Source organism: Empidonax traillii, unplaced genomic scaffold, assembly GCF_003031625.1.
Source record: "Empidonax traillii isolate 1590-97213 ecotype Southwest subspecies unplaced genomic scaffold, ASM303162v1 scaffold319:size813200, whole genome shotgun sequence".
NCBI lineage: Eukaryota > Metazoa > Chordata > Aves > Passeriformes > Tyrannidae > Empidonax > Empidonax traillii.
The window spans coordinates 526,640-538,880 of record NW_020955512.1 but is presented as its reverse complement, the minus strand read 5'-3'; the positions used below and the strand labels follow the sequence as shown (position 1 = coordinate 538,880).

Sequence of the window (12,241 nt, the reverse complement as noted above, 5' to 3'; positions counted from 1 at the left end):
GTGTCCTGCTTGCTCTGCTGGGTTTTAAATGTCAACTTTATTTTGACAAAAACAGTAATCTGAGTCTTTCACTGGCCCCTCCTCCCAGAGAGGGGCTGGTCCAGTCCTGCTGGCTGGAGGCACACCCCATCTTAGTCAGACCATAAAGTACCACAGAAGAAATCCTGTTCCCATCAACCAAAATAAATCCGTGGCCAAGAGTCATCAATGACAAGTTAGTGCAAAGCTAGTGAAGGAAAAAAAAGCAGAGGGACCAAACTGCAGCAGCTTGACTGCTGCTGAAGCCTTTGGGTACTGTTGGGATGAGTACAAGAGCTGGAGCAGTGCTGCTCTCTGGAGCAAAACCGCAGTGACGTGGTTGGAGTGAGTGGGGCACCTCAGGGCAGTGATATCACAGTCAGTACAGCTGTGCCAGCTGCTGTTGGGTACCCCTGCCTGGCCATCAGATGCTTCCTGCCCAAAATATCTGGGAAGAACCAAGACCAAATTGTATCCCAGCAGCAGCAATGAAACTCTGTTTGCTGATCCCTGCATCTACTAATTTTCTGTGGTTTTCCCACAGCAGCCCACAGCAGATATCCAGTACCTTGCAGCCGGCAAAGCCACAGCTGGCCACGCTGGGGAGCAGCACCTCTGCCACAACCCACAGCATTTGCAACAGGAGGTCTGTACCCCTTTCAGGAACTCCTGCTTTAATCCTCACCAAAACAACTCAGCTGTTTCAAACAGTGTCTAACGGAGAGCAGAGCTCACTTTGCATCTGGAGATGCAGATGAAGCTAAACCTGGCCAGATGGACCCAAGAAGATGGGCACTCAAGAAGATTCTGGAGCTACCACAGCTGCCAGCTGGCCCCAGCATCTGCCCTAATCCTTGCTGAGCCCATGGGGCTGCTCACACCAGGGTGGGCAAAGGATGCCTTTCAACTACAGTCTGTCTTTCCCCACTTCTCTGACACGGCAGGAGCGTGGAAACACTTCTTTGTCAGCTTTGCTCCAGCACGTAACTTCCCTTTCAGATTAGGTCTGAAAGGTGTAAGGTAGCTGTTAGAGCCACCACAGAGGCATTGGTTTTAAATCCTGGCTATGGCAGCATTGGTTTTTAATGACTTAGGGAAAGAACAGGGGGAACTGGCAAAGCCCGGGGGGCTGCGCAGAGCCCAGCCCAGCAAGGCAGTGACTCCAGAGCTCGCCAGCTTAGCAAGGGGATTAGTCCTCCATTCAAAACCTGTCTGGGAAGCAGCAAAGAGAGAACAATTTTCTTCTATGTGAAGAGAACATATTAATACAGCTGCAAGCATTGTGTTCATTACAGGATTGCAGCTAATCTGGTGTCTGCTTTTATTCTGCTGTTGTTCTGCTCCTGTACCGCTTGCAGCAAGAGGGCTGGGACAAAGGCAGAGCCAGGCTTCCTTACAACAGTCCTTAGATAAACATCCATTGGGGCAGGGGATTTCAGGGTGCATCTATGTGCAAGCCTTGTCCTCTCTCAAAGCAGCTCACCAGCCTTGGGAAGGGAGCAAAGCCTGACCTACAAAGTATTGAACACGCCGTGCTCTGCGCTCTGACAGACCTACATATTTACCAGACTGAAAAAATGCTTTGCCTGGGACTTGCCTGTGTTGGTTTTTGCCCTGGAGGGGCTCAGAGGACCACCTCAAAGAGGGTTCATACCATCACCATCATCACCGCCATCAGCTGCCTGAAATTCCTTCCTGTCTGTGTCCCTGGCCTGCAGGCATTACCCAGCACAGGGAGAGTCTGGTGACCACAGTAACAGATCTCTGAGTCGTGCAAATTAAGGGGGTGACTGCTCTCCTAGTCCATTTACTGCAAATCCTTTTTTCAGACATATTGGTGACCTCTTTGGAAAGCTAATTTAATGACCCTTAACGTATGAACTCTTCAATCAGTCTCTTGGAATGAGTTCAGTGGGAGGCAATGGGTGTCTTTGTGCAAAACCCCATCAAAAACCCAAGAGAGGGAGAAAAGCCTGGGGGGTTTTTTTTTGTGAACTTCTGCAACCCAAGAACCAAGAGCTAAAGCAAAAGTGAGCACTTCCTACAGAGCACATGGCCAGGCTGAGCAGCTCAGGGACACCCAAAGTCACACGGTCAAATCCTGCAGCTGGATTTTAAATGGGGTGGATAATTTTATGACCGATTGCATTTGTAGCCGGTATGTTAAGACAAGGGTAATGAAATCTTATCCTTCGGGGCACATATGGATCATTGCACAAGTCAGGCAGGCATCTGCCCCTCCCCTGCAAGAGAAATTGTAATTGGCAGGGACCATGAGGACTGAAGCTGAAATTAGGGATTAAATGGGACACAAATGGCATATGGATCTGGGGAAAGGGCAAATTGAGCTTTTCAGCCTCTTCTCAACTGTAACTGTCCACAGCAGCAAATAATGATAATGAACTTGACAGGTGCCTGGATCAGTGTAAGTTTTGCCCATCTCGACTGAATACAAATGTCACACCAATAACGGGTTAATTCTGCTCAATAGTTCCAGTGATCCCTCTAAGTTTGGCATTTCAGTGGTTTATTTATATCAAACCAGTTCTATTACCCTCACAAGAGCTGGCAGCACTTAACTGTGGTGAGGAGAGTGGCTGGAGGTGGGTATGCCACAAAGATGAGCAGGGGGTTTTGACCAGTGTAACAAAAGTTTGGCATTGCTGACCAGGGAGATCAGGACGTGACCTTCCCAAACCAGGCTGAGAACAGTCACTCGGCACCTGCAACCAGAAATCCTGCCGTTCCACCCCAAGCCATCGCTCGGCTGCGGCCAGTTACCTCCTCCAGCCTTCTCCTCTGCTCCTTCTGCTCCTCAATCCGCTTCTGCCGCTCGGCCAGCAACTGCCGCTTGTGCTCCTCGTTCTCCCGCTGCTGCTGCTCCAGCTGCTGCCGCCGCAGCGCCTCCGAGCGCTCCTTGTTGGCCAGCTGCAGCCGCAGGAAATCCCGCCTCAGCGTCGACTCCCCGGGCAGGTTCAGGATGGAGCTGCACGGGACAGAGGCATCAGAGAAGAGCCCCTCCCCGCATCCTTAAATTTTTTCCCGAGGGAGGTGATTTTCCGACGTGGCCCCTCTCCCCTCCATCCTAACAGCATCTGACCGCCCCACAGAGCTTGGGCGGCAGCGGGTGGAGGAATGGGGTGATTGCAAGTGTCAGGGCAGGGTGGCAGACACAGAGCTCTGCCCATGGCCCACCAGTCACTTATTTGCTAAAGGTTTCCCTTACATTAAGTTCCTAACCAAAGCCTCTGGTGCTGCAGTGGCACACACTATATTTAGCTGTGCACAAAGCACACTTAGCATGAATCACTGCCAGCTATTAAAATACTAAATTATCTCGGTGAAATAATGAAATAACCTGATGCTAATTACAACAGTTCTGAAAAATGCCACCAAAGAAAGTTCCAGCCCCACGGTGCCTGCAGTGGCACTGGAGAGGTTTCATGGTGAAAAGTTACATGGAAACAGGGAGTTACACTTGGATGTAAGGAACCACAGTTTAAAGTCTTCTTTAATTTCACCTCATGTTTTTCCACATATCAATATCCACATTCCCATGACAGCACCCTGCTGTGATGCAGGTCCCACAGGCAACGGGGTACCCAGGCTGTCTTCCCCAGTTTTTGGCTAAGGTGATTTGGAGCATCAGTTTATACCCACGCACCACCCGGCAGTGAGAATATCCTCTGTTCTGCCAGGGAACAGGACTCAGCGCTCAAAGTGTCCTTTTTCCATTTCCAGTTCATATGAGCCCATAATTCAAGCTGATTTATACAGAGCTAAAGGGACATAAGGGCAGAAATGAAATGCTGATTCTTACCTGGGCTCTCCAGAGTCATTTTCCTCCTCCTCCTCCTCACTTCCACTGTACTCATACTCTGTCTCATCTAGGAACAGAAGAGCTCATCAGTGTCCTTTGCTGAACTCATTTGTTTTGCCAGTGGCTGAAACCCCTAGAGCTCTGAATGCAGAACAGACAACTCTCTTCTTCTTGCATGGCTAAGAACAAGCAGCATTACTGCTCTTCCTTTTCTGGTTTTATGGAGGGCTGCAAGGCCAGGGAAGCAGGGGTGGTCTCCCTGGGTGCTGCACTCACATGCCCGTGCCAGCTGGGAAGAGGGCTGCAGTCCCGGCTGGTGCACCATGGGCAGCACCAGCACAGCAGGAAACAAGCCCTGACAACCACAGCCCCTCAGTGCAAAGATGGGGGTGTCCATGAAATCAGAATTTAACCCCACATGACAAGAAGTGACCCCCTTCTTCAGGAGGGTTCTGCAGAGGGAGGTGCCCCACAAGCTATTGAAGCCACAGTCACTGGAGGGTGGGATTTAACCATGGCTCTGAAGGCACCAACTCCTCTTTCCCTAAACCTATGCTCTTCCTATGCAAATCCATGTAATTTCCAAGCAATGAAGATATCCACATAAAAGCCCACTGCAATGTTGTGCTACAGACTGCAATTTCTGTTGGGATATCATCTTTATCGGATGAAGGGAATTACAGTAAAAGAAAAGCCCACATTTATCCAATTACTCTCCATCTCTAGGGTCCAACCTTCATTTGCCAGACTAAACACATTTAATACTTCACTGGGATCCCATTTTATTGTTTTGATTGTAGTGAAATCTATTACAAGGGGCTGGAAGGTACGCATGAAAAATTAATTCCGCTACCAATAAGAAGAGAAATAGCGACGTATTAATTTGCTGGATTCTGCAAATGAGCTTTCAAATTAAAATTCAGTTCACAAGCTGCTGAATACTTTAACAAGTTTCTTCTGCTATCTGATCTTTCTTGCAGAGGACTTTGATAGGGCCTGGAGAGTTCACTGAAAACATTCAGTTTAATAGGTTATTCCTAGTCAGCAGAATTGCTTTGGGGCAAGGGTCTTATCTCGATGTTCATTTGCACAACTCTGCCATCGCTGGTGCAGCGTGGATGTCATGTAGATCAACAGACTGGGCATGAAATATGTGAGCTGGGGAAAATTCAGCTTAGCAGCTTCATCCTCCCACATGCCAGGATGTATCTATGTAAATGTATATTTTATACACACACTTTAATGAATCAAAGCCGAGATGTTCCACGTGGAAATTACCACCTGGACAAAAAAAAAAATCAAACCCCACACCATTTTTCATTAGGAAAAAAAGAATTTTTAAAAACACTGATTAGCTCTAATGACAGTCACCTGTCTGCTTCATATGAACACCCACTGGTTTGTTATGAGTACTTATTTCCGTTTCAGTGACCGAGAGGAATCAAATCAAACACAGCAATCTGACCTCAAAACCATGGGAAGCGTGGTCACACAGGGGATCACACCACTGAACTCAACCAGACTGAAAACAAACTCAGCTATCTGAATGAGGGGACCACGAGCAACCCAGTCCTCTCTGCCTTCCTCCTTCTACCCACGTCCTTTGCCTGCACGGATGTGCCTTGGGATCCTACAGCAGGGATCCCCAAGCACGTGGCAGAGGTCATGGATTGCCCAGATAGGGACGTCTAAGCACATGGTAGGGGTCAAGGACCGCCCAGGGTGCTGCTTCTCCACTAACCCTCCTCTCTTCTGCTCTCACCTTTCTCGCCTCGCTTCTTTTTAGTCCTGTCGATGTGGTCCTTGAGCTGGATGCGGACCTGCCTCTCGTTGGGCTGGTCTCGGATGAAGGGGTGCTTCATCAGCTGCTCCGTGGTTGGTCTCTGGCTGTGGTTCTTCACTAGGCAGCTCTCAATGAAGGACTGAAACTTTTTAGACCTGGTCGAGGAGGGGAAAGGAAGGTAATTTTTTGGCTGCTACACCCTTCTTGCTCAGATGCCATCCTTCCAAAAGGGTTCCCATGAGCTCTCGATGCTCAGCACTGTCTCAGAGCTTTATTTATCACGCGCACCCTTTATGACTTCATCCTCTCCTGCTCTTCCCATGCATGCTCCTATCTGTAAATTCCCGGTGCAATTAGGAGAAACCACTATTCTGCTGAGTCTGCAGAAAGCTGGGAACCATCAGTAAGACTATGGAATCACCAAAGCCACATGTGACCAGTGGCAACCAAGAAAAAAAGTAAGAGAGTATTCCTTCTCCGAGAGTATTCCTTCTCCCTTCCCTCTGACCTGCGAAATTGCAGGTAGAAATGAGAGACAACACATACAGATATAAATGTAATTCCTTAATAGATTGTTTCTCACATTTTATGGCCCCAAGCAGCGTTTCAAGAGATGAATCCTTCTGAAGATGAGTGGGACAAGCTAAGTTGATTTTTTTTTTTAAGATTTAACATCCCAACATTAAATGGCTCGTTGAAGCTCTGGCAACCTCTGGGCAATGCTGCTGCCTGTAGCCCTTCCCTGCTCCCTCAGAACCATCACTAACCCACCAGATCCAGGGGGCCACCATGACCTGGACTCCCTGATCATGGATCCAAGTGAATGGGACACATCCTTTGGGCAGCATGGCTTGGGCAGAGGGGGGGGGGAACATGGTTGTGAATGGCAGAGCTGTGGCCTCCTCACAGCCTGCCTGCCCACAAAGATACATTCAATCTCAGCTAAAAGAGTCTCAGCCAAATCTTTAACAAACAAATTTCTCTTAGACTCAAGTGTTGCACATCAGAAGTTTTCCTGGAACTAATTTCACCATATTATAAACCCAAGAGAAGAGGGATTTACAAGAAAGGAAGATGTTGACAGGCTACTATGTTGCTTTAGCAAATAAGAAAATGAATATAAATTAATGTCAGAAGCCAACAGATACTACAGAATTGCATTAGAAGTAAAACAATAAGCTTTCAGGGATTTTACTTTTAAGCTGTCAGGCTAAAAGTGATTTATCTTTTAAGTGCTAATCCATACAAATTGAGATGCAAAAATAAAATACACTACTGGATCCAATTAAATCCTCCCTCCAGCTTTATTAACAAGCAAATCTTCCTTTCCCACCTTGCCTTCAGAAACCCAGTGTCTTGGTGTATCCAGAAGTGACAATCCACGCGATGCTCAAAAAAATTCCGCTTCTAAAACATGATTCTCCCTTGTTGGTGTGAATCTGGAGAGGCTCCAGTCCTGGTCCAGAGCATGTGCAAATATGGTCAAGGTGAAGTAGCTAAAAAGTTATCCTGCAGTAAGTGATGGGTTTCCCCATCTCTTGAGGATGGGGGTCCCAGTGCCCTGCATTGCCCTAGGACACCTTTGCACCCTTGAGCTGGCTGAGCAGCCACGGACAGGGACCAGCTCAGGCCTCTGGATTCCCCAAAATCTTCCTCTCCAAAAAAAAACCAAGCCTGCCCAGTCACACAGTTCAGCCCTCACTGGAGCTGGAGCAGAAGACAAGGGCTTCCTCCCTGGCTCTGATCCAGGAGGACACCATCACATGCCTCATTCCCTCCCATGGCCCAGGTCAGCCCACCTTCCTGAAACACTCCTCCTCCAGCTCCTGGGGTTTCTAAAGCTTAAATCAATGTTTGCAAAGTCTTTGCAGCTGCTTGGATGAAAAGTGGTCTCACAGTGCAAATATCACCTCATTAACAAAGAGGTTTTGTGTCTCTTACAAGGCAGGTCTAAGGAAGGTTTATGGGAACAAAATCACTAAGGTTCAAGTTCATTTTGTCTGCAAAACACGGGAAGAAGAAAAATAAAGCTTCATTGCTGGCTGGCTTTAATGGGGAAAGAAAATGATACACCAAAGACTTCAATTTCATAGGAACAGCACTATTTTAAAAGCCAGCTCAAGTATTTAGTGAGCAACAAAATTATTTTCCTCTCTGCAATTTTCAAGTCGCGGCAGACTCCCATGCCAGCATTCCCTCCTGGCTTTCCCTGACTTACCCTCAAAGGTGCTGGAGTGCCTCTACTATCTCTTTGAAGTAAGGAAAAAGATGTCTTGCCCACCTGGTGTATTTTATTTATGTGTTGCTGCACACAAAAGCAAGGACAAACTCAAGGTTCAAGTTGAACCTCTCTTCATTTTGCTTTCCTCTTGTGACCTGTGCTTGTGAAAACCCGCTCACTGACTGCCAGGGACCCACCATGAAAGCCTGGTCAAACACCTCCACTCTTCTTGGGATGGGTGTGCAGAATTCCAGGACCCACCCTGGCAAGGCCCAAAACCCCCAGCTGAGAAATGAGCCGAGGACAGCAAATCTGCCCAGAGCCACATTAAAAATGCTGAAAAAATCTGCTTTTGAGGAATTGGTGGAGTTGATGGAGCTTTATCCAGATCCTTTGGAGCTTCCCACTGCAATGAAAGTTTGGAAGATGGATATAGGTTTGAGCTGCCTGAGGTACACGTGTCCCAGCTCTGATGGAGACCAGGAATCCCTGCTTGCTGGTGGAGGGGCAGCAGAGGCCAGGTGAGCACCAGGCTTCACCTCAGAGCTGGAGTTTCATTACACTACGACTTCCCAGGAGATCCTTCTCTCAAAGCACCCAGGATGCCACCCCTGGCATGGCACAGCACTAGAGTGACCAACTGGCCCCGGGCAGGCACCACAAGACCTGCAAACCTGAGGATGTGCACGAGGAAGGTGGTGCCAAGGAACATCCCACCCTGCACAAAGCACACCATGATATGTCAGGGTGGGGACTAAAATACAACTTCCACCCCAGCTCCGTTTTTACCTTTAGGAGGAATGTCCTGCTCAAAATCTGCTTTCATCAGCTCCCCTCTGCCTGGAGGCTGAAGGAATCTTTGCTGAATAAACAGCACCTTGGTATGAAAAATAAACTCTGAATCTCACAATCCATTTTGTGCTGTAGCAGTGAGGATAATGAAGGAGCTGGTGATCTGGCAGAAAACAAGCACCTACACAATTTTCTCAGATGAATTATGGTATCCTCAAAAGGTTGTGCAAGGAGAGTGAGAATCTTTGACACCCTCTGCAGAGCCAGCTGGGAACGGTCCCTCTCCTCCTGGTCTGGTACTGGAGCAGCTGACAAAATTAAGATGCCTCCTGCCAAAGGCTGGGTGAGTTTTTAGGGGCTGTTCCTAAAACCCCAGCAACCATGCATTGGATGCAGAGGACTCCAAGACCCTCTCATTCCTGTCCCAGTAACAAACTACCTGCTGCTGAGGCACCAAGTGTTTTCCATACCTACTGTGTGCTCTTCTCCTATTTTTGTGTGTCTGTGTCTTCAATAAGATAATAAGCAAAATTTCAAGGATTAAGGCAAAACTTCCCTCTGGGAGCTCAGCCTATCTGGGAGCACGTGGCTGTCTCTCCAACCTCAGGCAAATCTTTCCTGATGAAACCACTGCTGGACGGGGGGCAGGCAAACAGCACGAACCAAAGACAAGTGTTTTTAAGGACTCCACTTCCATCAATACAGAACATACAGTAACAAAACAACATCTGCTGGGCTTCAGGAATATTTTTCCTGCGGGTTTTTATTGGCATGCCTTGCCTCTTTTTTTCTTTTTTTTTTTCTTTTTTTTTTTTTTCCAAAACAGTGACGTATCTTTTCCTGCAAAATTTTAAAATAAAGCCCAAACCAAGTACAAATCTCCGCATTCCTGGGCTTTCAAGATAAACTATCCTTTTTTTTTGGCCTGGATACATGTTTCCACTTGAAAAACGGAACCTGACTGGAAAGAAACAGGAGCCAAGCAAAGTGTCATCAGACTTCAGGCTGCACAAACTGCCCTGGAAAAGCCGACACCGCCCTGTGAAATGGCAGTGTGAGAGTCTGGCTCTCTCTGCCTTCCAAGGACGCCCTCCACTCCATCGGGATTTTTCAGCCCCAAAATTCCTCTCCACAGGAGACCAAGACCCAAGCCTGCACTCACAGGAGTGATGCTGGAGACCATCACCAGCCCCTGAAGCTGCACAAATGTAAACACGAACACCCAGCCCGGGCTGCAGAAACAAGCTGCTCCAGAAACCTTTCACAGTCGCTGAAGATGGAGAAAAGAGACTCACCACTTCTTCGATTTCAACCTCGGGGCTGGGTTGCGGGGGATGAGGAAGAGGGCTCTCATGGGGTGCATGTCACACAGAGCTGCAATCGGCAAGAAGAGGCATTAAACACGGACACCCAGCCGGGGAGACCCGAGTTTCCCCTGAGGCCACGAGACCTGCACGGCAAGTGAGAGCTGACATCCCCATCCAAGGGGGGTGTGTGCGTCCCCAGCAGTGCCAGGTTCAGTGGCAGGGAAGGGCTGGGGACGCCTGCAGCTCCGGGTCCTCAGCGCCCTCCCAGGTGCCAGCAGCAAGGGGGCTGGGAGCGTGGTGCAGCTGCACCCTGTGCCACGATGCTCTGCCCTGTTTACCTGCACTCACCAGCGTGCAAGGACGGCCCCAGGGTCATGCTGAGAGCCATGGCAGTATGACCTGAGCAGGTGCCCCAGGGGAACCCAGCAGGTCACTGCCGGTGTCACCGCGGAGGGTCGGTGAAACAGCAGCCCTGGGGAGCAGTGTTTTACCTGCTTCCAGTGCTCCACCCCTTCTTCAGCTGTGCTCTATTTGAGGAAACTGAGTCCCAGAGTGCTCAAGTAAGTCACACAAGGCCGTGTGCTCACTGCCTATCCTGTCCCCTAGGCCATGCTGCCCTGGCAACTTTGTCCCCATGGATGCTGCAAGCTCCATCTCAGCGAGCCCAGGTTGCTTGGGAAAGCCTTGGCATGGTGTTTCCTGCACAGGACTGAGCTCTGGCTGGTGCTCAGCAAACCCCAGCACGCCACACTCCAGGGTAAATGAACACAGAGGGAATGACTCTACTTACGGGGAGCACCTTCGGCCATCTCGATGGCTGTTATACCCAGAGACCACAAGTCGCTCTGTAAAAGAAAGCAGAGGGACATTTGTGACATAAGGAAGCACTGTCACAGCATCAGGCACCAGGTGACGAGGGAAGCAGGGCTACTCCTAGCCCCGAGAGCTCAGCTCCGGGAGCCAGGTCCTCTGCAAGCTCCCAGACTCACATCTCTCATTGCCTCATCCTCCTGCCATGTGCTGGAGCGTTAGAAGGGGCTCCCAAGCCCACTGTTTATGCCAAGATTTATTTCAAAACTTTCCAGGTGTTTTTGGTGTGGGACATGGCCACCTTGCTGGCACCACTCCCGGCAGCCGTGCTGGGGACACTGCCCAGGGACACGCTGATGACATGAAGGTCCCCTGGCGGGGGCATTTTAATGAGCCCTGTGCACTAATGAACAAACCCTCAGTTCCTGGATGAACTGCTCCCTGGATTCATGGCTGGGAGAAGCAGAAAACCTGGCTGCTGGCTCCCTGCTTACGTGCTGGGTGACACATACCCAGGGATTTGATACAGCTCCACAGAAAGCAGGCTAGCTGGAATTGATGCATGAAGTGTGCTGAGATACCTCAGGAGGCTCATGTATCATGGACTGCTCATTAAATGGAAGCCTAAAAGCATCATTTTGTCAGTGGAAGGAGAAACAGACACTGATATTTACCCAGTTCCCAAGCCCTGCTCAGCCCACATGGTTGGTTGAGTCTCCTGAAGGATCAGAGCAAAGAGAATGCACCTATTTGGGAAACTCTTGGATTTCATACCTGTATCACTTTTCCTTCCATCTTCTGCCTTGCAAACAGGGACACCTGTATCCCCAGCTCCCTGCCAGAGAGCAGTGGTGAGCTCCCCGCCAGTGCCTCCTCCCCACCCCACCATCACTAATGAGCTGTGGCTGCACCTCTGGTAACGAGCCCCAAAGGATGGATTGGATCTCCTGCCAGTGGAGGAGGCAGAGGCAGGATATGCCCAGCGAGAGAAAATGAGCACTTTCCCCAATGACACCGCCACAACTTGATTTTTTGGCAGAAGGTGGCTAATTCATTATTATGGACACCATATATATATAGGGCTGCTAAAGATTCACAACCTGGCACCTGTTGGAATGGGAACTGGACTCTGACCGATTCATCTCAAGGTGGAAGGGATGGACTCTGCCTTCCACCCTTCCTCCTGCACCTCCAGCTCTCACATCGTGCTCTCCCTTTGCTCTGCTCTCCACCATGTCCCTGCAGTGCCACTTCAGCCTTCTCCTCTCCAGTTCAAGAGCTGCCCTTTCCAAACTGCCTCGAGCCTTTAAACCTGCCATTTAGAGAGCAAATCCCAGAAAGGTTGTTTTTCCCAGTAAAGAGTCCCAAAAGCTCAGCCAGAGCTAAAGAGAGCCTCTAGTAACCACAAGCCCCTTTTCACATTCACCCTCCAGGAAAGACAACTTGGATTTTCAATTTCCAGGCACTTTTCCTCATTTTTGACTCAAGTT

The 12,241-nt window shown here is 49.2% G+C and overlaps 1 protein-coding gene across 10 annotated transcripts in view; it reads right to left on the bottom strand.

Annotated features, from left to right (window-relative positions):
* Positions 1 to 12,241, bottom strand: part of TNIK (TRAF2 and NCK interacting kinase) — a 154,192-nt gene that overhangs the window by 42,123 nt on the left and 99,828 nt on the right. For 9 of the 10 annotated variants that reach the window (XM_027891330.1, XM_027891338.1, XM_027891331.1 and 6 more), the window contains exons 10-12: positions 5,601 to 5,776; positions 3,839 to 3,905; positions 2,800 to 3,004 (exon numbers count right to left, since the gene is read on the bottom strand). In XM_027891330.1, the coding sequence (XP_027747131.1) occupies positions 2,800 to 3,004; positions 3,839 to 3,905; positions 5,601 to 5,776 (448 nt within the window). Of the gene's footprint in view, positions 1 to 2,799; positions 3,005 to 3,838; positions 3,906 to 5,600; positions 5,777 to 9,929; positions 10,009 to 10,731; positions 10,791 to 12,241 lie in introns of those variants that run through there. The other variant, XM_027891340.1, reaches the window with a different exon arrangement.